At 40.2% G+C, this 27,144-nt stretch overlaps 1 protein-coding gene across 1 annotated transcript in view; it reads right to left on the minus strand.

Annotated features, from left to right (window-relative positions):
• Positions 1 to 27,144, minus strand: part of LOC144579372 (centrosomal protein of 72 kDa-like) — a 51,184-nt gene that overhangs the window by 14,357 nt on the left and 9,683 nt on the right. The window contains exon 4 of the mRNA XM_078350055.1: positions 225 to 360. Coding sequence (XP_078206181.1) covers positions 225 to 360 — 136 coding nt within the window. The remainder of the gene's footprint in view (positions 1 to 224; positions 361 to 27,144) is intronic.

Genomic DNA, 27,144 nt, shown 5'->3' on the forward strand with positions numbered 1-27,144 from the left:
CCCCCCAACACCCAGAGCACATGGGGGACCCACAGGCCCAGGCCCACATGGTGCCAAGAGGCATGGTGACCGTGTGAGGCAGACTGCCAGGAAGGCCCCAGTGCAGGGCCACCACACACACATGGGAAGGGCTAAGATAACTCCCAGGTCACCGCATGCAGAGGACCCAGGATCCCACACAGATGTCGCCTGGAGGGCAAAAGCTGGCAGCCACCCTGACTCACCAAGGAATGCCTCGTTGCTGTGCAGAGACCTGCGGTCACCCCAGCTCCTGTCCAGTAAGTCCACTAGCGTCTCCAGGAGCGCCGCCTGCAGGCCTGTGTTCTTCCCGGGTGGAGCTGAGTGGGACCTGAGAGATGGCTGTGATGGAAACAAAATCATAAGCCCCGTGAGTCAGTGGGAACTGAGGTCCTCAGCCCAGTAGGTGCCCCAAGAGCACCCTGTGACACGCTCCTACCACAGAGGGGAAGTGAATGCAGATGCCAGGAGGCCCCAGTCCTGAGCCAGGTGGAGGGCAGCTCAGCAGTGCTCGCCGATGAGGCTTAGCCAGGTGCGTCCATCCTGGGTGAGTGAGATCTGGATGACTGACAGGTCCTGGGTGAGTGAGGTCTGGATGACTGACAGGTCCTGGGTGAGTGAGGTCTGGATGACTGACAGGTCCTGGGTGAGTGAGGTCTGGATGACAGTACCTTGGTGAGTGAGGTCTGGATGACTGACAGGACCTGGGTGAGTGAGGTCTGGATGACTGACAGGTTCTGGGTGAGTGAGGTCTGGATGACTGACAGGTCCTGGGTGAATGAGGTCTGGATGACAGTACCTGGGTGAGTGAGGTCTGGATGACTGACAGGACCTGGGTGAGTGAGGTCTGGATGACTGACAGGTTCTGGGTGAGTGAGGTCTGGATGACTGACAGGACCTGGGTGAGTGAGGTCTGGATGACTGACAGGTCCTGGGTGAGTGAGTTCTGGATGACTGACAGTACCTGGGTGAGTGAGGTCTGGATGACTGACAGGTCCTGGGTGAGTAAGATCTGGATGACTGACAGTACCTGGGTGAGTGTGGTCTGGATGACTGACAGGTCCTGGGTGAGTGAGGTCTGGATGACTGACAGGTCCTGGGTGAGTGAGGTCTGGATGACTGACAGGTCCTGGGTGAGTGAGGTCTGGATGACAGTACCTGGGTGAGTAAGATCTGGATGACTGACAGTACCTGGGTGAGTGAAGTCTGGATGACTGACAGGTCCTGGGTGAGTGTGGTCTGGATGACTGACAGGTCCTGGGTGAGTGTGGTCTGGATGACTGACAGGTCCTGGGTGAGTGAGGTCTGGATGACTGACAGGTCCTGGGTGAGTGAGGTCTGGATGACAGTACCTGGGTGAGTGAGGTCTGGATGACTGACAGGACCTGGGTGAGTGAGGTCTGGACGACAGTACCTGGGTGAGTGAGGTCTGGATGACTGACAGGTCCTGGGTGAATGAGGTCTGGATGACTGACAGGTCCTGGGTGAGTGAGGTCTGGATGACTGACAGGTCCTGGGTGAATGAGGTCTGGATGACAGTACCTGGGTGAGTGAGGTCTGGATGACTGACAGGACCTGGGTGAGTGAGGTCTGGATGACTGACAGGTCCTGGGTGAGTGAGGTCTGGATGACTGACAGGTCCTGGGTGAGTGAGGTCTGGACGACAGTACCTGGGTGAGTGAGGTCTGGATGACTGACAGGACCTGGGTGAGTGAGGTCTGGACGACAGTACCTGGGTGAGTGAGGTCTGGATGACTGACAGGACCTGGGTGAGTGAGGTCTGGATGACAGTACCTGGGTGAGTGAGGTCTGGATGACTGACAGGTCCTGGGTGAGTGAGGTCTGGATGACTGACAGGTCCTGGGTGAGTGAGGTCTGGATGACTGACAGGACCTGGGTGAGTGAGGCCTGGATGACAGTACCTGGGTGAGTGAGGTCTGGATGACTGACAGTAACTGGGTGAGTGAGGTCTGGACGACAGTACCTGGGTGAGTGAAGTCTGGATGACTGACAGGTCCTGGGTGAGTGAGGTCTGGATGACAGTACCTGGGTGAGTGAGATCTGGATGACTGACAGGACCTGGGTGAGTGAGGTCTGGATGACTGACAGTACCTGGGTGAGTGAGGTCTGGATGACTGACAGGTCCTGGGTGAGTGAGGGCTGGATGACTGACAGGACATGGGTGAGTGAGGTCTGGATGACTGACAGGTCCTGGGTGAGTGAAATCTGGATGACTGACAGGTCCTGGGTGAGGTGTGGATGACTGACAGGTCCTGGGTGAGTGAGGTCTGGATGACTGACAGGTCCTGGGTGAGTGTGGTCTGGATGACTGACAGGTCCTGGGTGAGTGTGGTCTGGATGACTGACAGGTCCTGGGTGAGTGAGGTCTGGATGACTGACAGGTCCTGGGTGAGTGAGGTCTGGATGACTGACAGGACCTGGGTGAGTGAGGTTTGGATGACTGACAGTACCTGGGTGAGTGAGGTTTGGATGACTGACAGTACCTGGGTGAGTGAGGTCTGGATGACTGACAGGTCCTGGGTGAATGAGGTCTGGATGACTGACAGGACCTGGGTGAGTGAGGTCTGGATGACTGACAGGTCCTGGGTGAGTGTGGTCTGGATGACTGACAGGACCTGGGTGAGTGAGATCTGGATGACTGACAGTACCTGGGTGAGTGAGGTCTGGATGACTGACAGGTCATGGGTGAGTGAGGTTTGGATGACTGACAGGTCCTGGGTGAGTGAGGTCTGGATGACTGACAGGACCTGGGTGAGTGAGGTCTGGATGACAGTACCTGGGTGAGTGAGGTCTGGATGACTGACAGGTCCTGGGTGAGTGAGGTCTGGATGACTGACAGGACCTGGGTGAGTGAGGCCTGGACGACAGTACCTGGGTGAGTGAGGTCTGGATGACTGACAGTACCTGGGTGAGTGAGGTCTGGACGACAGGACCTGGGTGAGTGAGGTCTGGATGACTGACAGGTCCTGGGTGAGTGAGGTCTTGATGACTGACAGGTCCTGTGTGTTTCATTTTTAACTACTTTTAGCTCTTACTCCATACTCCACATTGGTTTCTGTTGAGTAAACACAACTTTCTTTAGTGTAAAGAATTAATAACGCATATGATAGAGAATACATGGCTGGTAGAGATCATTTGTTAATCTGAAATCAGTTTTGTCATTGAATGCTTCATCAATAATATTTCTATGTGCAATATAGAAGTTTAGCTCTGTGATAAGAGGTTTATCACCAAACCAGTTAACTGTCTATGTAGTTTTTACCATTTTACCTGTCATTGGGTAGACAAAGAGTTTGGGTACATAAAGGGCCAGATACAGATTATCAGATTGACAGCTCAAGGTGATTTTTTGGAGTAACTAGTAGATGATACTCCAATTATTAAAATGTACATATTAAAGAATTGTGGCCAGGCACTGTGGCTCACACCTCTAATCCTAGAACTTTGGGAGGCTAAGGCAGGTGGATCACCAGGGCCAGGAGTTCAAGACCATCCCGGCCAACATTGTGAAACCCTGTCTCTACTAAAAATACAAAAATTAGCCAGGCGTTGTGGCATTGCCTATAATTCCAGCTACTCAGGAGGCTGAGGCAGGAGAATTGCTTGAACCCTGGAGTTGGACATTGCAGTGGGTCGAGATTGGCCATTGCATTCCAGCTTGGGTGACAGAACAAGAATCCATCTCAAAAAAAAAGTAGCCATTTTCCACTGTACCCCACCAGGCCCCTACCTCATAATTCTAAGCAATAATTACTGTTCTGATTTAATAGTAGAATATGTGGAGATATACTCTTCAAAGAAAAAATTGGTGCCATATAATTTGGCTACAAGACAGAATTTTTGAAATTGTATTTTTATCCTGGCAACTCGGGGTCACATGGGATCCATATGGTTGGCTTTTTAAAATAATCTTCATCTGTAACTTCAGCTACTCAGGAGGCTGAGGCAGGAGAATTGCTTGAACCCTGGGTCTGCACCTCCTGAGTAACTGGGATGACATTTCTGTGGTGCACTTGCAAATCTGATTAGGGATAAGCTTTCTTTTCATTTAGTAACATGGGAACTAGATTTTAATCTTCACGAGTGACAGAAAAAGCATGTTTAGTTTCAAAAAGGAAAACATTTACACTTTGGGTTTAATATCTGAGCAATTTACTGAAAAGATTCAACTGTAAGAAAGAAGTTTAAATAGTTTAAGCTTTATAATTGCCGGACCAGGCGGCCTCATAGTGCTCAGTAGTTATATTATATTTTTAACTTTTTATTATATTTAGACACTGTGGAACTGAACTTTGGAAAAGTTGGTGGTTTGCGAAATTTTATATTAGTAGGTGACTATTCTCAACCTCTTGGTGAAATGAGTTATATATAACTGCTTCTCTAGTGTACTGTTTTATGTTGAGTCCAACTTAAGTTTTCAAAGCTAAGTCCAATAAAAATGACATAACTAAATATAAACATGCTAGTAGAAGACTATATATGAAACCATCATTTATGTTAAAATGTTTCCTTTTGTTCTAATTGGCAATATATTTTTTTAAATTTTTTATTGCATTTTAAGTTTTGGGGTACATGAGCAGAACATGCAAGACAATTGTGTAGGTACACACATGGCAGTGTGTTTTGCTTCCTTTCTCCCCTTCACCCACATTTGGCATTTCTCCCCAGGCTATCCCTCCCCACCTCCCCCTCCCACGGGCCCCCCCTTTTCCCAAAAATAGACCCCAGTGTTTAGTACTCCCCTCGCTGTGTCCATGTGTTCTCATTTTTTATCACCCGCTTATTAGTGAAAATATGTGGTGTTTCATTTTCTGTTCTTGTGTCAGTTTGCTGAAGATGATGTTCTCCAGATTCATCCATGTCCCTACAAATGACACAAACTCATCATTTCTGATTGCTGCATAATATTCCATGGTGTATATGTGCCTCATTTTCCCAATCCAGTCTATTATCAATGGGCATTTGGGTTGATTCCAGGTCTTTGCTATTGTAAACACTGCTGCAATGAACATTCTTGTATATGTGTCCTTATAGTAGAACGATTTATAGTCCTTTGGATATATACCCAGTAATGGGATTGCTGGGTCAAATGGAATTTCTATTTCTAAGGCCTTGAGGAATCGCCACACCGTCTTCCACAGTGGTTGAACTAATTTACACTCCCACCAACAGTGTAAAAGTGTTCCTTTTTCTCCACATCCTCTCCAGCATCTGTTGTCTCCAGATTTTTTAATGATCGCCATTCTAACTGGCGTGAGATGGTATCTCAATGTGGTTTTGATTTGCATCTCTCTGATGACCAGTGACGATGAGCATTTTTTCATATGATTGTTGGCCTCATATATGTCTTCTTTCGTAAAGTGTCTGTTCATATCCTTTGCCCACTTTTGAATGGGCTCGTTTGTTTTTTTCCCGTAAATCTGTTGGAGTAATTTGTAAATTCTTGATATCAGCCCTTTGTCAGATGGGTAAACTGCAAAAATTTTTTCCCATTCTGTTGGTTGCCAATTCACTCTGGTGACTGTTTCTTTTACCATGCAGAAGCTGTGGAGTTTCATTAGGTCCCATTTGTCTATTTTGGCTTTTGTTGCCAATGCTTTTGGTGTTTTGTTCATGAAGTTCTTGCCTACTCCTATGTCCTGGATAGTTTTGCCTAGATTTCCTTCTAGGGTTTTTATGGTGCCAGGTCTTATGTTTAAGTCTTTAATCCATCTGGAGTTAATTTTAGTGTAAGGTGTCAGGAAGGGGTCCAGTTTCTGCTTTCTGCACATGGCTAGCCAGTTTTCCCAACACCATTTGTTAAATAGGGAATCCTTTCCCCATTGTTTGTTTTTGTCAGGTTTATTAAAGATTGTATGGTTGTAGATATATTGTGTTGCCTCCAGTGCCTCGGTTTTTTTCCTTTGGTCTATATCTCTGTTTTGGTACCAGTACCATGCTGTTTTGATTACTGTAGCCTTGTAGTATAGTTTGAAATCCGGTAGTGTTATGCCACCCGCTGTGTTCTTTTTGCTTAGAATTGACTTGGCTATGCGGGCTCTCTTTTGGTTCCATATGAAGGTCATGGTGGTTTTTTCTAGTTCTGTGAAGAAAGTCGATGGTAGCTTGATGGAGATAGCGTTGATTCTGTAAATTACTTTGGGCAGTATAGCCATTTTCACGATATTAATTCCTCCTAACCATGAACATGGAATGTTTCTCCATCTGTTTGTGTCCTCTCTGATTTCATTGAGCAGTGGTTTGTAGTTCTCCTTAAAGAGGTCCCTTATCTTCCTTGTGAGTTGTATTCCAGAGTATTTTATTCGTTTTGTAGCGATTGTTAATGGCAGTTCATTCTGATTTGGCTTTCTTTAAGTCTGTTATTGGTGTAGACGAATGCTTGTAATTTTTGCACATAGATTTTATAACCTGAGACTTTGCTGAAGTTGCTTATCAGTTTCAGGAGTTTTTGGGCTGACGCGATGGGGTCTTCTACGTATACTATCTTGTCATCTGCAAATAGAGACAATTTGGCTTCCACCTTTCCTATTTGAATACCCTTTATTTCTTTTTCTTGCCTGATTGCTCTGACGAGAACTTCCAATACTATACTGAATAGGTGTGGTGAAAAAGGGCATCCTTGTCTAGTGCCAAATTTCAAAGGGAATGCTTCCAGTTGTTGCCCATTCAGTATGATATTGGCTGTTGGTCTGTAATAAACAGCTTTTATTACTTTGAGATACGTTCCCTCGATACCGAGTTCATTGAGGGTTTTTAGCATAAAGGGCTGCTGAATCCAAGCTGGAAAATACTCTTCAGGACATCATCCAGGAAAATTTCCCCCACCTAGCAAGACAGGCCAACACTCAAATGCAGGAAATACAGAGAACACCACAAAGATATTCCGCAAGAAGAGCAACCCCAAGGCACAAAATTGTCAGATTCAACAAGGTTGAAATGAAGGAGAAAATACTAAGGGCAGCCAGAGAGAAAGGTCAGGTCGCCCACAAAGGGAAGCCCATCAGACTCACAGCAGATCTCTCGGCAGAAACACTACAAGCCAGAAGAGAGTGGGGGCCAATATTCAACATTCTTAAAGAAAAGAACTTTCAACCCAGAATTTCATATCCAGCCAAACTGAGCTTCAGAAGTGAAGGAAAAATAAAATCCTTGGTGAACAAGCAAGTACTCAGAGATTTTGTCACCACCAGGCCTGCTTTACAAGAGCTCCTGAAAGAGGCACTACACATAGAAAGGAACAACCAGTACCAGCTATTCCAAAATTACACTAAATGCTAAAGAGCATCAACATAATGAAGAATCTACAAAAACTAACGGGCAAAACAGCCACTTAACATCAAAATGGCAGTATCAAATTCACACATAACAATATTAACCCTAAATGTAAATGGACTAAATGCACCAATCAAAAGACACAGACTGGCAAATTGGATAAAAATCCAAAACCCATCAGTGTGCTGTATCCAGGAAACCCATCTCACATGCAAGGATACACAAAGGCTCAAAATAAAGGGATGGAGGAAGATTTACCAAGCAAATGGAGACCAAAAATGCAGGAGTTGCAATTCTCATCTCTGATAAAATAGACTTTAAAGCAACAAAGACCAAAAGAGACAAAGAAGGCCATTACATAATGGTAAAAGGATCGATAAAACAAGAAGAGCTAACGATCCTAAACATATCTGGACCCAATGCAGGAGCACCCAGATACATAAGGCATATTCTTAATGACTTACAAAGAGACTTAGACTCCCACACAATAATAGTGAAAGACTTTAACACTCCACTGTCAATATTAGACAGATCAACCAGACAGAAAATCAACAAGGATATCCAGGGCTTGAACTCAGACCTGGAGCAAGCAAACCTGATAGACATTTACAGAACTCTCCACCCCAAATCCACAGAATATACATTCTTCTCAGCACCACATCACACCTACTCTAAAATTGACCACATAATTGGAAGTAAAGCACTCCTCAGCAAATGCAAAACAACTGAAATCATAACAAACAGCCTCTCAGACCATAGTTCAATCAAGTTAGAACTCAGATTTCAGAAACCAACCCAGAACCGCACAGCTTCATGGAAACTGAACAACTGGCTCTTGAATGTTGACTGGGTAAACAATGAAATGAAGGCAGAAATAGAGAAGTTCTTTGAAACCAATGAGAATGAAGACACAACATGCCAGAATCTCTGGGACACATTGAAAGCAGTCTCTAGAGGAAAGTATATAGCAATAAGTGCCCATATGAGGTGAATGGAGAGATCCAAAATTGACATCCTATCTTCAAATTTGAAAGCGCTAGAGGAGCAAGATCAAAAAAACTCAAAACCCAGCAGAAGACAAGAAATAACTGAGATCAGAGCTGAACTGAAGGAGATTGAGACACAAAAAACCCTTCAAAAAATCAATAAATCCAGGAGCTGGTTTTTTGAAAAGATCAACAAAATAGACAGACCACTAGCCAGATTGATTAAAAATAAAAGAGAGAACAGCCAAATAGATGCAATAAAAAATGATAAAGGGGAAATCACCACAGATTCCACAGAAATTCAAACCATCATCAGAGAATATTACAAACAACTCTATGCACATAAACTAGTAAACCTGGAAGAAGTGGATAAATTCTTGAACTCCCGTGTCCTCCCAAGCCTAAACCAAGAGGAAGCTGAAACTATGAATAGACCAATAACAAGGGCAGAAGTCGAGGCAGCAATTAAGAGCCTAACACACAAAAAAAGCCCAGGTCCAGACAGGTTCACAGCCGAATTCTACCAGACACACAAAGAGGAGCTGTTAGCATTCCTTCTAAAACTATTCCAAATAATCCAAAAAGAGGGAATCCTTCTTAAATCATTTTATGAGACCAACATCATCCTGATACCAAAACCCGGCCGACACCCAAGAAGAAAAGAAAACTTCAGGCCAATATCCATGATGAACATAGACGCAAAAATCTTCAATAAAATATTGGCAAGACGATTGCAACAGCAAATCGAAAAACTTATTCATCATGTTCAGGTAGGATTCATCCCGGGGATGCAAGGCTGGTTCAACATACGCAAGTCTATCAACGTAATTCACCACATAAACAGAACCAAAAACAAAAACCACATGATTATCTCAATTGACGCAGAGAATGCATTTGGCAATATCTTATTGTGACCTTTGAGCTATAAATTTTGATAGTAAGTCCTAGTTTTGAGAAACTTTCTCATCTTAAACTAAACCTTATTTTGAACTAAACCACACATATATAAGCATTTATTTTCACACAAGGTTTTCATAGAAAAAAACAGTCCATGGAGAATTCTAGCTCTCAGAAATGTGTTACAATTCTGTTTTTTAAATGCAATTACAGAGGAGGCATCAAGAGAGTTACAAAACTAGAAAATGGAAGAATAAAGTATAAAATAAGCTTCTTAAAATGATTTAATTGGTTCAAACTTTTAAAAAAGTTCAATATTCATTTTGAGTGTAAATTAGATGTTACCACGGAGTTTGATGCTACACAGTTACAGAATTAGCTTAATTAATTGATATAGTTCATGAAATAGATGCCCTATTCCAGTCAAGTTAGTTCCAGATTTCTAGAGGAAGCCTCTCATGACCTTAAGAATGAAGCTAAGTTTACATTATGGTAGTTGTTTTTATAACCTTAGTGGGGACAAATCCTGAGAATACAATGGTGTGACGTATTGTCAAAGCATGAGTTCTGGTGATGGGCATACTAGGTGTGCATAAAATAGATTTTAATGAACATTTTATTATCATCGTTATTATAATTGTTGGATCATGATACCATCGTTACAAGCACTGTATCTCTGGATTCAGAAATTCCTGAGTCTGAAGCCTACAAGTGATATGACTTTGAAGAACGTACTTAAATGTTAAGTAATTTTCAGTTTTTTTCACATTTAAAATGAGGAGAATAGCAAAAATGCCCACCTCATTCATCTGTGAAGCTTCTGATGGTTTATGAAAAGCACTTAGTACAATCTTCACACTTATATATGTAAGGCACTATCATAACAAGTGCTCAGTAAATGTCAAGTACTAATGTACAATAATGATTAATTTTATTATTATTAATTGTTTATGATCCCCTTCTCTCAATTTCCCCTGTATCCCTGGCCATATATCATACATATACTTCCCAAGTGCTACATGAGTGGAATGCTTTATTGACTCCTTGGTCTGATTAGAAGTGGTATTCAGTACCCCAGTGAATGTGGTGCCATGTGATGCTCCATCAGTATTCAATGGCAGGGTTTGGTTTGCTCTTCCTTGAGTCCTACTTGTCTATTGTTCCTGCACAAATTGCCAAGCAAAATCAGGGTTACAGGAATTGGAGTGGCTGATGTCTCCTACAGATTTACTTGAAATTCAACGAAGGTTCTCCCTCCCTCTATTAAAAAAATCTTAATTGCCTTCATGTACCATTTTAGGTTCTTTAGATTATTTTATTCACTATAATATTATAAGGCCATAATCTCTACGGTCCATTATCTCTGTGGAGGGTCAAACAGACAGGTCAATAACCAAATGTTCATTAAAAGAAATTTTGTTTGTATTTTTAAGGTGTCCTGGAAGGTGGATATTTTCAAATCCCCTTTTTTCTCCCCAATCCCATGCTGCAACTACTCTCCTTTCTCTCCATGTCTTAATAAAAATCTCATCATTATTCTAAGCTTCTGTGTCTTCTGGTCCTTTCCTCTTTTTATTTCCTGTTCATTCTAAATCACACATGGGCCGACTATTGGTCCAGCAAAAGTCTTCTGCTCAAAAGTGGTGGGAAGGGAAGACTGAGCCAACCAATTCAATATGAACACCATAATGAACATCAAATAATGAAGACCCATAAGTTCACTAGTTTAGTGTAGTTTACTGGGGGAACAAAAGAAAAGATCTGGGGCCTTGGGCTCAGATATCTGAGATGAGTCTAGATGAGCTTAGATGGGCAAGAAGGGGCAGCAGTTGTGATGAAGGCACTCTTAAGATAGAGTGAGGTTATAGATAGGGTTGCCCACTCAAGAGTCTTTGAATAGTTTTCACTTATTCTCCAAGTAGTACTAGCTAGCTAGGTGGGTTTCAGGAAATGCATCATCTGGAAGAGGAGCTCTAGCTCTGTAAAGACTGGATGTACTCAGAAAACATTCTCAGTGAGATGAGTTAACGTTCTTAGAAAGTTACACCTGGTTACACAGGAGCTTGATCTCCATTTACTGTTAAACATGCAGCAGTTTAAAAAATGACTACTTGGTAGTACTTGTTTATTATAAGAGCCATTAACACTAATATTAAGGAAATAATGTTTTCAGCAGTTATCCTTGGCCATGTCTTACTTCCATTCCCAGTTTCATATCTAAATTAGACCTATAGTATGGCAGCAGCTTGCTAACCTGTCTTCTTGACCCTAATCTTTTCAGTTCCCATTTGACCTCATGCTGTTGTAATAGTTTTGCTGGAACACAGCTCTGATTATGACACTTTGCTGAAACTGTAGCTAGCTTTCCATTACCAAGTTAATGTAGTCTACGTTTGTCAGTTTGGCATTCCAAGATCTTCAGTCTGATCATTTTCTGTCTTCTATCTGTCTTTCATCTGCTCACCTCTCTCCTCTCCTCAACCAAAATTAACCCCTGGTCCCATGTCCTCTTTCCCTACATTTTACCTTTTCTTATGCTCTTCCTAGCCCACCTCAAAAATCTTCTTTTCTTCCTCCATCCTACTATATTCTTCTGAAGCGAGATCAAATAAAACATTTCCCTGTTCTATCCCCATGATATGTACACACACATACGTATCATGGTCCAAGTCAGTTTTACGTAGATATTTCTATATCTGACAGAAAAAATATATATCTGAGAAACTTTTATTTTTCAAATTCAAACAGTTTATTCTGTAATATAAATGTTTGATTATGGATTGAACATGGAGACTTTGCACCTAGTAGATATCTAAAGTGATATTCAGGAATTCCTTGACAGTTGTTCTTAGTAAAATCAATATGACTTTTGTTCTATGCTTTTGTAATTCATTGTAGCATGCACGAAGGAAAGTGCATAATTCATTAATGTTCAATGAGTTATCCTTACATAAGTGTAATCTCCACTCAGATTACAAAACAGAATTCTCCCAGATCCCCAAAAGCCTTCCTCATGCCATTTGCAATCACCAGATGCACTTTTTTCCCCTCAAAGATAACTGTTATCTTTACCATACATTTCTTTTGCCAATGTGATATGTATTCATTTATGTCTGGTATAGTTTGCTGAGTATTGTTTTGAGTTTTATTGGTGGTGCTTGTAGCAATGTTCACTTACTTTTATTGTCCTTTATATTCTATTGGATGAATATATATTATTGGATGAATTCTATTCTAATGTTGTTGGACATTTGTGCTATTGCCAGTTTGGGATATTATAAATGATGCTGCTATAGATATTTGTGCACATATTATTTTATAATAATAGGTATGTATTTCTCTTGGATATATTCTTAGGATTGGGCTTTCTATATCATGAAATATCCATATAATTAGTTTAGGCAGACATTTCTACCTAAATTTTCCCAAGTGGCTATAACAGTTTATACTCCCACTAATAATGGATGAAATTTCCTATTGCTAGGAAATATCTGTTCAACTATTTTGTCCATTTCTCTGTGGGGTTGTCTGCCTTGACTTATGAGTTTTAGGAATTTCAGATAGCATCTGACTATAACATTTTTGGTAATTAAATATATTTTATATATATATCTTTCCCTACTTTGTAGTTTGCCATTTGACTGTCTTAATAATGCTTTCTTTTTTTTCTTATATTTTAAAGTAAAATATACTTAAGTTTTTAGGTTTTACCCTAACAGCAAAATTGTGCAAAAGGTACAGAGATTTTCCATATATCTCCTACCTCAGTATTAACAACCCCACCAACTACCAGAGTAGTACATTTGTTACAATCAATGAACCTTCATCGGTACATCATTATCACTGCAAATTCATAATTCACACAAGGGTTAACTCTTGGTTCTCTAGGTTTCTACAAATATATAATGATATGCATCTACTTTGATGTCTCCTTGTCAAAAAATGTTCTAAATTTAATGTGGAAATTTTTCATATGTTTCATTTTATTCATTTCAATTTATTTGTTTTATAAGTATTTTTCCTTAGAGTGTTTTCTTCCTGTTTCTGACATTCTTACCTACTCTAAGTGAATGAAAACTGTCTTTTGTCTCCTATTTTTTCTTTTAAAAGCTTATCTTATCTCTCATATTTAGAGCTACAGTTCATCTGAAATAGAATTATTGTGTATTGCGTAAAAAGGGACACAGAATTTATTTTCTTTATGAATGGGTAGTTGATACAGTACTGTCTGTTTAAAAGACTGTATTTATGTAGTGTCACTTTTGTTGCATATTAAGTAGCATATGCATGTAGGTTTATTTCCAAGCTCTCCTTTGTAATCTATTGAGCCATTTGTTTATCCTTATGCAACAAATGTTTTCTTGTTTTTTGCTGCTATAGAAATGTATTTTTAATTTTTAACATAAAATTTCTGAATGTTTGGCTTCTCAAATTCACTTATTTAAAAGTTTATATGTAAGTCTATATAAATCATTATGCAGTATTTTCTAATTTTATTCATCTTACTTATTTTTCTTTCCTTATTTCAGTAGTCAAACCTCAATTATATTTTTGAATGAATGTGGTTATTATGGAGATATATTTCTTTCAGTGGTACCATAGAGAAGTCTTTTAATAATTCATGATTAAGTATGAGTTTTTTGGTAGATTTTGTGTGCATGTATGTGTGTATATTTTATCAGACAAGTACTCTTTATATTTCTATTATTTATTCTTTTTTTAGAGGTAGAAGTTTGCATTGTCATTTAAGCTCAAGTGTAGTCATGCAATCATAGCTCTTTTCAGGATCAAACACTTGGGCTCAAGTGATCCTCTTGCATCAGCCACTCAAAGTACTGAGATTATGGGAGTGAGTACCACATCTGGCATATTTCAAAATTTAAATAATTGTCTTAAAATTATAAATGTATTTTGAATTTCATGAAATACTTTTTCACAATTATTTAGATAATCATTTTTATTTATTTTCAGTGTAATCCCTCTGCAGCAAGACACCATGATTTCAATCCTTTGACATTTGTTGAGATTTGTTCTATGGTCCAGCAAATAGTCAACTTTAATAAATATGCCTATGCACTAGAAAATGATTGTTTTGCAATTTTGAGACAAGGTATTCTGTGTACTACATTAATTCAGATTTGTTAAATATATTTTCTCTATCTTTTGTAGACTGATTGTATTTCTGCCTGCTAAGTCTATTAGTTATTCTAAGAGATGAGTCAAAATCTAACAAGATATTAGATTTGTCTGTATCTTCTGCAAGCATTATGAATTTTTACCTTTACCAACATGAAGGCTGTTATTTAGTGTGCATGAATTTAGAATTATTATGACTTTTGGATAAATTAATCATTTTATTATTACAACATACCCCTTTTTAACTCTAGTAACACATTCTTACTTTTTTGGTATTATAGGAGAGCTATATCAACTTGATTTGTGTTTGGCTTATATTTACCATTTTTCCTATAAGCCTTTGTGTTTCCTTATTTAACAATTATATTTAGTAAGATAGATATAGTTTGTATTTTATTCAGTTGGATAGTTTTTGTTTAGTAACTGGAGTATTTAATCTGTTTAGTTTATTTATTTATTTTTAATTTTTATTGGATTTTAGGTTTTGGGGTACATGAGCAGAGCATGTAAGACAGTTGCGTAGGAACACACATGGCAGTGTGCTTTTCTTTCCTTCTCCCCTTCACCTACATTTGGCATTTCTCCCCAGGCTATCCCTCCCCACCTCCCCCCCACTGGCCCTCCCCATTTCCCCCCAATAGACCCCAGTGTTTAGTACTCCCCTTTCTGTGTCCATGTGTTCTCATTTTTCGTCACCCGCCTATGAGTGAGAATATGCGGTGTTTCATTTTCTGTTCTTGTGTCAGTTTGCTGAGGATGACGTTCTCCAGATTCATCCATGTCCCTACAAACGACACAAACTCATCATTTCTGATTGCTGCATAATATTCCATGGTGTATATGTGCCACATTTTTCCAATCCAGTCTATTATCAATGGGCATTTGGGTTGATTCCAGGTCTTTGCTATTGTAAACAGTGCTGCAATGAACATTCGTGTACATGTGTCCTTATAGTAGAACGATTTATAGTCCTTTGGATATATACCCAGTAATGGGATTGCTGGGTCAAATGGAATTTCTATTTCTAAGGCCTTGAGGAATCGCCACACCGTCTTCCACAATGGTTGAACTAATTTACACTCCCACCAACAGTGTAAAAGTGTTCCTTTTTCTCCACATCCTCTCCAGCATCTGTTGTCTCCAGATTTTTTAATGATCGCCATTCTAACTGGCGTGAGATGGTATCTCAATGTGGTTTTGATTTGCATCTCTCTGATGACCAGTGACGATGAGCATTTTTTCATATGATTGTTGGCCTCATATATGTCTTCTTTCGTAAAGTGTCTGTTCATATCCTTTGCCCACTTTTGAATGGGCTTGTTTGTTATTTTCCTGTAAATCCGTTTGAGTTCTTTGTAAATTCTGGATATCAGCCCTTTGTCAGATGGGTAAACTGCAAAAATTTTTTCCCATACTGTTGGTTGCCGATCCACTCTAGTGACTGTTTCTTTTGCCGTGCAGAAGCTGTGGAGTTTCATTAGGTCCCATTTGTCTATTTTGGCTTTTGTTGCCAATGCTTTTGGTGTTTTGTTCATAAAGTCCTTGCCTACTCCTATGCCCTGGATAGTTTTGCCTAGATTTCCTTCTAGGGTTTTTATGGTGCCAGGTCTTACGTTTAAGTCTTTAATCCATCTGGAGTTAATTTTAGTGTAAGGTGTCAGGAAGGGGTCCAGTTTCTGCTTTCTGCACATGGCTAGCCAGTTTTCCCAACACCATTTGTTAAACAGGGAATCCTTTCCCCCTTGCTTGTTTTTGTCAGGTTTATCAAAGATTGTATGGTTGTAGATATGTTGTGTTGCCTCCAGTGCCTCTGTTTTGTTCCATTGGTCTATATCTCTGTTTTGGTACCAGTACCATGCTGTTTTGATTACTGTAACCTTGTAGTATAGTTTGAAATTCGGTAGTGTGATGCCCCCCGCTGTGTTCTTTTTGCTTAGTATTGACTTGGCTATGCGGGCTCTCTTTTGGTTCCATATGAAGTTCATGGTGGTTTTTTCCAGTTCTGTGAAGAAAGTCAATGGTAGCTTGATGGGGATAGCGTTGATTCTGTAAATTACTTTGGGCAGTATAGCCATTTTCACAATATTAATTCTTCCTAACCAGGAACATGGAATATTTCTCCATCTGTTTGTGTCCTCTCTGATTTCGTTGAGCAGTGGTTTGTAGTTCTCCTTGAAGAGGTCCCTTACGTTCCTTGTGAGTTGTATTCCAAGGTATTTTATTCTTTTTGTAGCAATTGTGAATGGCAGTTTGTTCTTAATTTGGCTTTCTTTAAGTCTGTTATTGGTGTAGACGAATGCTTGTGATTTTTGCACATTGATTTTATATCCTGATACTTTCCTGAAGTTGCTTATCAGTTTCTGTAGTTTTTGGGCTGAGGTGATGGGGTCTTCTAGGTATACTATCATGTCATCTGCAAATAGAGACAATTTGGCTTCCACCTTTCCTATTTGAATACACTTTATTTCTTTTTCTTGCCTGATTGCTCTGGCTAGAACTTCCAGAGCTATATTGAATACGAGTGGTGATAGAGGGCATCCGTGTCTAGTGCCAGATTTCAAATGGAAGGCTTCCAGTTTTTGCCCATTCAGTATGATATTGGCTGTTGGCTTTTCATAAATAGCTTTTATTACTTTGAGATACATTCCATTGATACCGAGTTTATTGAGGGCTTTTAGCATAAAGGGCTGTTGAATTTTGTCAAATGCCTTCTCTGCGTCAATTGAGATAATTATGTGGTTTTTGTTTTTGGTTCTGTTTATGTGGTGAATTACGTTTATAGACTTGCGTATTTTGAACCAGCCTTGCATCCCCGGGATGAATCCTACTTGATCATGGTGAATAAGTTTTTTGATTTGCTGTTGCAATCGGCTTGCCAATATTTTATTGAAGATTTTTGCATCTATGTTCATCATAGATACTGGCCTGAAGTTTTCTTTTCTTGTTGGGTGTCGGCCGGGTTTTGGTATCAGGATGATGTTGGTCTCATAAAATGATTTGGGAACGATTCCCTCTTTTTGGATTGTTGGAAATAGTTTTAGACGGAATGGTAACAGCTCCTCTTTGTGTGTCTGGTAGAATTCTGCTGTGAACCCATCTGGACCTGGGCTTTTTTTGTGTGGTAGGCTCTTAATTGCTGCCTCGACTTCCGCCCTTGTTATTGGTCTATTCATAGTTTCAGCTTTCTCCTGGTTTAGGCTTGGGAGGACACAGGAGTCCAGGAATTTATCCATTTCTTCCAGGTTTAGTAGTTTATGTTCATAGAGTTGTTTGTAATATTCTCTGATGATGGTTTTAATTTCTGTGGAATCTGTGGTGATTTCCCCTTTGTCATTTTTTATTGCATCTATTTGGTTGTTCTCTCTTTTCTTTTTAATCAATCTGGCTAGTGGTCTGTCTATTTTGTTGATCTTTTCAAAAAACCAGCTCTTGGATTTATTGATTTTTTGAAGGGTTTTTGTGTCGCAGTCTCCTTCAGTTCAGCTCTGCTCTTAGTTATTTCGTGTCTTCTGCTGGGTTTTGAGTTTTTTTTGATCTTGCTCCTCTAGCGCTTTCAATTTTGACGATAGGGTGTCAATTTTGGATCTCTCCATTCTTCTCATATGGGCACTTATTGCTATATACTTTCCTCTAAAGACTGCTTTCAATGTGTCCCAGAGGTTCTGGCATGTTGTGTCTTCGTTCTCATTGGTTTTGAAGAACTTCTTTATTTCTGACTTCATTTCATTGTTTACCCAGTCAACATTCAAGAGCCAGTTGTTCAGTTTCCATGAAGCTGTGCGGTTCTGGGTTGGTTTCTGTATTCTGAGTTCTAACTTGATTGCACTATGGTCTGAGAGGCTGTTTGTTATGATTTCAGTTGCTTTGCATTTGTTGAGCAGTGCTTTACTTCCAATTATGTGGTCAATTTTTGAGTAGGTGTGATGTGGTGCTGAGAAGAATGTGTATTCTGTGGATTTGGGGTGGAGAGTTTTGTAAATGTCTATCCGGTTTGCTTGTTCCAGGTCTGAGTTCAAGCCCTGGATATCCTTGTTGATTTTCTGTCTGGTTGATCTGTCTAATATTGACAGTGGAGTGTTAAAGTCTCCCACTATTATTGTGTGGGAGTCTAAGTCTCTTTGTAAGTAATTAAGAACTTGCCTTATGTATCTGGGTGCTCCTGCATTGGGTCCATATATGATTAGGATCGTTAGCTCTTCTTGTTTTATCGATCCTTTTACCAGTATGTAATGGCCTTCTTTGTCTCTTTTGATCTTTGTTGCTTTAAAGTCTATTTTATCAGAGATGAGAATTGCAACTTCTGCTTTTTTTTTGCTCTCCATTTTCTTGGTAAATCTTCCTCCATCCCTTTATTTTGAGCCTTTGTGTATCCTTGCATGTGAGATGGGTTTTCTGTATACAGCACACTGCTGGGTTTTGGCTTTTTATCCAATTTGCCAGTCTGTGTCTTTTGATTGGTGCATTTAGTCCATTTACATTTAGGGTTAGTATTGTTATGTGTGAATTTGATACTGCCATTTTGATGCTAAGTGGCTGTTTTGCCTGTTAGTTGTTGTCGATTCTTCATTATGTTTATGCTCTTTAACTTTTAGTGTGATTTTGGAATGGCTGGTACTGGTTGTTCCTTTCTATGTGTAGTGCCTCTTTCAGGAGCTCTTGTAAAGCAGGCCTGGTGGTGACAAAATCTCTGAGTACTTGCTTGTTCGCCAAGGATTTTATTTTTCCTTCACTTCTGAAGCTCAGTTTGGCTGGATATGAAATTCTGGGTTGAAAGTTCTTTTCTTTAAGAATGTTGAATATTGGCCCCCACTCTCTTCTGGCTTGTAGTGTTTCTGCCGAGAGATCTGCTGTGAGTCTGATGGGCTTTCCTTTGTGGGTAACTCGACCTTTCTCTCTGGCTGCCCTTAGTATTTTCTCTTTTATTTCAACCTTGTTGAATCTGACGATTATGTGCCTTGGGGTTGCTCTTCTTGCAGAATATCTTTGTGGTGTTCTCTGTATTTCCTGCATTTGTGTGTTGGCCTGTCTTGCTAGGTGGGGGAAGTTTTCATGGGTGATGTCCTGAAGAGTGTTTTCCAGCTTGGATTCTTTCTCTTCGTCCCCTTCTGGTACACCTATCAAAGTAAGTTAGGTCTTTTCACATAGTCCCACATTTCTTGGAGACTTTGTTCATTTTTTTTTTGCGCTTTTTTCTCTAATCTTGGTTTCTCGTTTTATTTCATTGAGTTGGTCTTCGACTTCAAATATTCTTTCTTCTGCTTGGTCAGTTCGGCTATTGAAACTTGTGCATGCTTCAGGAAGTTCTCGTATTGTGTTTTTCAGCTCCTTTCATTCATTCATATTCCTCTCTAAGTTATCCATTCTTGTTATCATTTCCTCATATCTTTTTTAAGTTTCTTAGTTTCTTTGCATTGATTAATACATGTTCTTTTAGCTCACAAAAGTTTCTCATTATCCACCTTCTGAAGTCTAATTCTGTCATTTCCTCACAGTCATTCTCCGTCCAGCTTTGCTCCCTTGCTGGTGAGGAGTTTTGGTCCTTTCTAGGAGGCGAGGTGTTTTGGTTTCGGGTGTTTTCCTCCTTTTTTCGCTGGTTTCTTCCCATCTTTGTGGGTTTATCCGCTTGTCGTCTGCATAGTTGCTGACTTTTCGATTGGGTCTCTGAGTGGACACCCAGATTGTTGATGATGAAGTATTTCTGTTACTTGTTTTTCCTTCTACCAGCCTAGCCCCTTCACTGTACGACTGCTGAGGTCCACTCCAGGCCCTGCTTGTCTGGGGTGCACCTCTAGCTGCTGTGGCACAGTGAGGGATGCTACCCGTTTCTTTTTCTGCTATCTTGGTCCCAGGATGATGCCTGCCAAATGTCAGTCTTTTGGATATAGAGGGGTCAGGGAGCTGCTTGAGGAGACAGTCTGTACTTTTTTGGAGCTCAATTGCTGAGCTGTTAGCTCTGTTGTTCATTGGCTGTTAGCCTGCTATGTTTTATTCTGCTGCAAAAGAGCTCATTGAAAAAAACCCTTTTTTTCTCATATGCTCTGTGTTGGGGGGTCCGGGCTTTATTTTTCGATGTCTGATGAGGTGTCCTGCCCAGCTAGAAGGCAGACTAGCCACTCTTTGGCTGCCAAGGCTCCTCCCTGCTGTTGTGTGTTTCGTCCTGTTCCTGCAGGCCTTGCTCTGGTCTCTGCCACACCCTGCGGTGGAGTCTCTTCGTTGTAGCGTGTTGCCTCGGCAACGGCAGGCTGCGTCAGCAGTGGGCGTGTATCTCAGTAGGGACGGGTTGCCTCGGCAATGGCAGGCTGCATCAGCAGTGGGCGTGTATCTCAGTTGGGGTGGGTTGCCTCGGTAGTGGTGGACGCCCCTCCCCCACAGAGCATCTCGGACAGTCTGCTCGGGGTAGTTTGAAATCGTGGTTTTGTTCGTCCCACTGGGTATCCCAAACGATCTGTCCCTGCAATCCTCTGGGCTGGCCTACTGTCAAAGTCTTGTTCAGTCTCAAGTCCAGCCCTCTCAAGTCTCAGGTTGCCAGTTCAACAGGGCACCCAGAGAAGCACACCCTGTGGGGATTGCTGGGTAGGGCCGGCCGCTGCCTCCCTGGCTGCCGACTTCGTCAGGCAGACCTACTGCCTGGCGTCCCGTGTCTTTTTTATCCTTGGGAGTTTCCCCGTTCTGTGGGCAACAAAGATCAGTCTGGAAATGCAGCTCTGACTCACCTGTTTGCGGATTCAACGAGAGCTCCAATCCTGGGTTGATCTCACAGCGCCATCTTGAGTCCTCCCCTGTTTAGTTTATTTACTATTATATTTTGGCTTTGTTCTGTCATTGTACTGTTTGTTTTCTATTTGTTATTTTTGTTCTATGCTATTTTTTTTCTTTTATTCCCTTTACATTAATAAATCTGTTTTTTTAAATATTCATTTATACCACCCTCAATTTGTTATTTATGCAAGTTGTTTTCTTTAAGTGATTACTCTAGAGAGTACAACATGTGATACATCCTGGAATTAGAAAAATTAGAGATAAGTCACTGTATTTATTAATACTCAGTGAAATAACCGAACAACATTCAGCTCATTAGCCCACTACTATCTTTTATATTATTGTTGTTAGATGTTACTGTTTTATGCAGAATAATTCATATACATTTACCCTCATATTTATCCTGTCTATGATACTTATATTTTCTTTAAATATTTGTTCTTTCACATGGATTCATTTTCTTTCTGTCTGAAGAATACATTTTGTTATCTTTTTTAGTGTGATCTGTTGGTAACGAATTCTGTAGTCTTAGTTTCTCTAAAAATATACTTATTTACTTTTATTTTCAAAGAATATTTTTTGTCAAGTTTAGAATTCTTGGTTGTCAGATTATTTTTCAGCCTTTGAGGATATCATTCTATTGTCTTATGGCTTTCACTGCTTCAACTAAAGAGCTGTGTTATCGTATTGTTCATTTGTAGGTTGCAGAAATTTTTGTCTGTCTGCCCTTAGGAGTTTTCTGTTTTTCATCATAACAGTTTTACTGTGTTATACCTGTGTGTGTGTGTGTGTGTGTGTGTGTGTGTGTGTGTGTGTAGTCTGTGTGTGTGTGTATTAGTCTGTTCTCATGCTGTTAATAAAGACATACCTGAGACAGGGTAATTTATAAACAAAAAAGGTTTAATGGACTCACAGTTCAACATGGCTGGTGAGGCCTCACAATCAGGATGGAAGATGAAGGAACAGCAAGGACCATCTTACCAGGTGGCAGGCAAGAGATCATGTGCAGGGGAACTACTTTTTATAAAACCATCAGATCTTGTGAGACTTATTTAATATCATGAGACTTGCATGGAAAAAACCCATCCCCATAAATAAATTCCCTCCCACTGCATCCCTACCATGACATGTGGGAATTATGGGAGCTACAATTCAATATGAGATTTGGGTTGGGACACAGCCATACTATATCAGTGTGTTTTATATTTATTGTGCTAGTCATTTAGAGTGTGTCTTGAAATCTGTGGCATGGTATTTTTCATCAGTTTTGAAAAGTTCCTAGTGATTATTTCTTCAGATATTGCTTTTGCTGTATTCTCTCTTTCCTGTTTTTTTTTTGAGACTACAGTTATGTAGAGGTTAGAATTTCTCCCATGACTCCACATCTCATGTCCTTTTTTCTATCTTTTAAAATTCCTTTTCTTTATTTAACGTAGCTATTTTATTTGGACTTATCTTTCAGTTTACTAATTCTTTCTTCTGTTGTTAAACTTGACTATAAAGTTATTACATTTCAGTTACTGCTTTTTTTAAATTCTAAAATTTCAGTTTCAAAAAGTTGTTTGTAATTTCCAGTTTTGTGCTAAAATTAACATTTTTATCACAATTTTGAAACATATTTGACACAATTATTTTAAAGTCCATTTCTGATAATTCCAATATTACAACCTCTTCTTCTGTTGCATGGCTTCTATGTTTTTCTCAGTTTTACATTATGGGGTGTTGCCTTAGTAGACCTAATTATTTTTTATCGAATCCCAAGATTAGCCATGAAAAATTGTAGAGAGAGTGTGAGGCTCTGGATTACATGATTTTCCTTCACAGAGGATTTACTTTTGCTCTTAATGGGCAAAAAGACTAGGGTGAGATCACTTTAATCTAATAATAGATTGAACAAATATAAAGCAGGGTTCACTCATTGAGTACCTGGTTATTAGCAGTTAAAATTTAGCCTCCCTAGATTTCAACTGGTAGGGCCTGATTCCAGTATCTGTCCCTTCAGCGACTTTAGATGTTAGAAGCTATGCTCAACTTTCCAGCCTCTCAGCTACTAATTTATGCTTGCTTACTTATATTCTCTGGAGTGTTTTGTAATAGCTGAATATCTCAGAAAAACACTGAATGTCAGGCTGAACTCTCTAGACTTCTCTTTTCTTTGGGATATTGGCCCCTCAATTCCTTGCTGCTTGGAAGTTTTCCACTGCCTTATTTTTATATTTTTTGATTCAGTTTTTCTAATTAATCTTGGTAGAAGAGTCGATTATCAGTAAACTAATCCTCCATTATCAGAAGAAGAAATTGATAAGATAATCTTTTGAATAATGAGTTATATTGAATTCAAAACAGTCTCTATTAAAATGATAAAGACATGTTTAAAAATACAAATAAGCTTTTAATTTGGCTCGTAATTGTTGTTCAAATTTTGCCAATCAACTCAAAACTAGTTTTAAAACTTTGAAACACAGTTTGAGAGAAACATTAATATTTTCCTAATTTTTAAATTGAAACAAAATTGGTCAACTTTATACACGATTAGAAAAATATACCAGGGAGGGATTTCCAAGATGGCATAGTAGAAACACCTCAGAATTGCAGCTCTCATTGAAGGCTCAGAGAATAAGTCCTAGCTGCATTTCCAGATGGATCTTTGTTGCCCACAGAATGGTGAAATTCCCAGGAGTAGGAGAAACACGGGACTACAGTGCAGCTCTCTCAGCTTGTGGGGTTGTTTCGGCTGGTGCCACAGTGCATTGGCACTCCGCACAAAACACGCTGGTCTGGATGCCCTGTTAAACTGGCAATCTGAGATTTGGGAAGGCAGATTAGCATATCCATTTGATTAAACAAGACTTGGACAGAGAGCCAGACCAGGAGATTCCTGGGAAGCAACATTTAAGCCGTTGCAGTGGTTCACTGCATGGGAAATCAAACACATCCCAGTGCCCTTTCAGCAGGCGACTAAAACAGCTGGGAGAGAGTCAACCGTTCAACTTAAAAAAGAAAGAGAGAGAAAGGACTGAGGCAGGGAGCCAGGTGATGAGGCTTGGCGGGTTTCATCCCCCAGGGACAAACAAAACAGCAATTCAAAATGCTTGGGGCTGAGAGTTTCACTGAGGACATAGCTGAATCCAAGATGGTGCAGCTCTGTGGGGGAGGGACATCTGCCACTACTGAGGCATTCCATGCCTACTGAGGTATACTCCCATTGCTGATTCAGCCTGCCATTGTTGAGGCAACCCACCATAATAGAGAGACTCTGCCATCAGGGTGAAACCCATGACAGAGGGTGGAGCCCATGGGCAACAGGGTGGAGCCCACAGCAAGAGGGTGAAGCCCACAATGGTAAGGTGGAGTGCACAGCAACAGGGCAAAGCCAACGGCAACAAGGAAGACCCCACGGTAGCAGGACAAAACCTTAGCAGGCAAATAGTGACTAGACTGCCTCCTAGCTGGGCAGGACAGTGCAATGAATACTCATAAAGAAAGCCTTAACTCCCCAAGACAGAGCATCTGAGGATAAAAAAAGGATTTATAAGTTCTGCTGCAACAGACCTAAACGCACCTGCCTAACAGACCTGAATGAAGAACGGAGCTCACAGCTCAGTACTTGAGCTCCTATAAAGTACAGTCCATATTCTCAAGCAGCTCCCTAACCCCTGTATATCCAAAGAGTCACCTCAAATAAGGACTGATCAGACTGAAATTTGGCGGGCATCATTCTGGAACAAAGATAGCAGAAGAAGAAACTGGTAGCATCCCTCACTGTTCCACAGCTGCTACAGGTGTACCCCAGAGAAGCAGGGCCTGGAGTAAACTTCAGCAGTCATACAGCATACGGGCTAGACTGTCAGAAAAAAACTAAGTAACAGAAATACTTCATCATCAACAATCTGGGTGCCCACTCAGAGACCCAATTGAAAAGTCAGGAACTATTCAAATAACAGGTGGATAAATCCACAAAGATGGGAAGAAATCAGTGCAAAAAAGAGAAAGCACCTGAAATCAGAACACCTCACCTCCTACAAACAACCAAAACTCCTCACGTACAAGGGAACAAAGCTGGAGGAAGAATGAATGTGATGAAATGATGGAATCAGACTTCAGAAGGTGGATAATAACTTCTGATAGAAACTTCTGTGAGCTAAAAGAACATGTTCTAAATCAATGCAAAGAAACTAAGAACCTTGGGAAAAGATTTGAAAAAAGATTCGAGAAAATGATAACAAGAATGGACAACTTAGAGAGGAATATGAATAAATTGAAGGAGCTAAAAACACAACATGAGAACTTCGCGAAGCATGCACAAGTTTCAACAGCCAAATTAACTAAGCAGAAGAAAGAATATCAGAAGTCAAAGATCAACTCAATGAAATAAAACGAGAAGCCAAGATTAGAGAAAAAAGTGCAAAAAGGAATGAACAAACTCTCCATGAAATGTGGGACTATGTAAAAAGACCTAACCTACGTTTGATAGGTGTACCAGAATGTGAAAAAGAGAATAAATTTAAGGTGGAAAATACTATTCAGGATATTATCCAGGAAAATTTTCCCAACCGGGCAAGGCAGGCCAATATTCAAGTCCAGGAAATACAGAGAACACCACAAAGATATTCCGCAAGAAGAGCAACCTAAAGGCACATAATCGTCAGATTTACCAGGGTTTATATGTAGGAAAAAATACTAAGGGCAGCCAGAGAGAAAGGTCGGGTAACCCACAAAGGGAAGCCCATCAGAATCACAGCAGAACTCTTGGCAGAAACCCTACAAGCCAGAAGAGAGTTGGGGCCAATATTCAACATCCTTAAAGAAAAGAACTTTCAACTTAGAATTTCATATCCAGCCAAACCGAGCTTAATAAGTCAAGAAAAAATAAAATCCTTTGTGACCAAGCAAGTACTCAGAGATTTTGTCACCACCAGGCCTGCTCCTAAAAGAGACACTACACATAGAAAGAAACAACCAGTACCAGCCATTCCAAAAACATACCAAATGCTAAAGAGCATCAACAAAATGAAGAATCTGCATCAACTAACGGGCAAAACAGCCATCTAGCATCAAAACGGCAGTATCAAATTCATACATAACAATATTAACCCTAAATGTAAATGAACTAAATGCACCAATCAAAAGACACAGACTGGCAAATTGGATTAAAAAACAAAAGCCATCGGTGTGCTGTATCCAGGAAACCCATCTCACATGCAAGGATACACAAAGGCTAAAAATAAAGAAATAATGAAAGATTTACCAAGCAAATGGAGAGCATAAAAGCAGAAGTTGCAATTCTCATCTCTGACAAAATAGACTTTAAAGCAACAAAGATCAAAAGAGACAAAGAAGGTCATTACATAATGGTAAAATGATCGATACAACAAGAAGAGCTAATGATCCTAAGTCCATATATAATATGGACCCAATACAGGAGCACCCAGATATATAAGGCAAGTTCTTAATGACTTACAAAGAGACTTAGACTCCCACACAATAATAGTGAAAGACTTTAACACTCCACTGTCAATATTAGACAGATCAACCAGACAGAAAATTAACAAGGATATCCAGGGCTTGAACTCAGACCTGGTACAAGCAAACCTGATAGACATCTACAGAACTCCTCACCCCAAATCGACAGAATATACATTCTTAGCACCACATTACACCTACTCCAAAATCGACCACATGATTGGAAGAAAAACACTCCTCAGCAAATGCAGAACAACTGAAATTATAACAAACAGTCTCTCAGACTTGTGCTATCAAGTTAGAACTCAGAATTCAGAAACTAACTCAGAACCTCACAGCTTGATGGAAACTGAACAACTGGCTCTTGAATATTGATTGGATAAACAATGAAATGAAGGCAGAAATAAAGTTCTTCAAAAGCAATCAGAATGAAGACACAACATACCAGAATCTATGGGACACATTTAAAGCAGTCTCCAGAGGAAAATATAAAGCAATAAGTGCCCATATGAGGAGGATGGAGAGTTCCAACATTGACACCCTATCGTCAAAATTGAAAGAGCTAGAGGACCAAGATCAAAAAAATCAAACC

This window comes from Callithrix jacchus, chromosome 14, assembly GCF_049354715.1.
Source record: "Callithrix jacchus isolate 240 chromosome 14, calJac240_pri, whole genome shotgun sequence".
Lineage (NCBI taxonomy): Eukaryota > Metazoa > Chordata > Mammalia > Primates > Cebidae > Callithrix > Callithrix jacchus.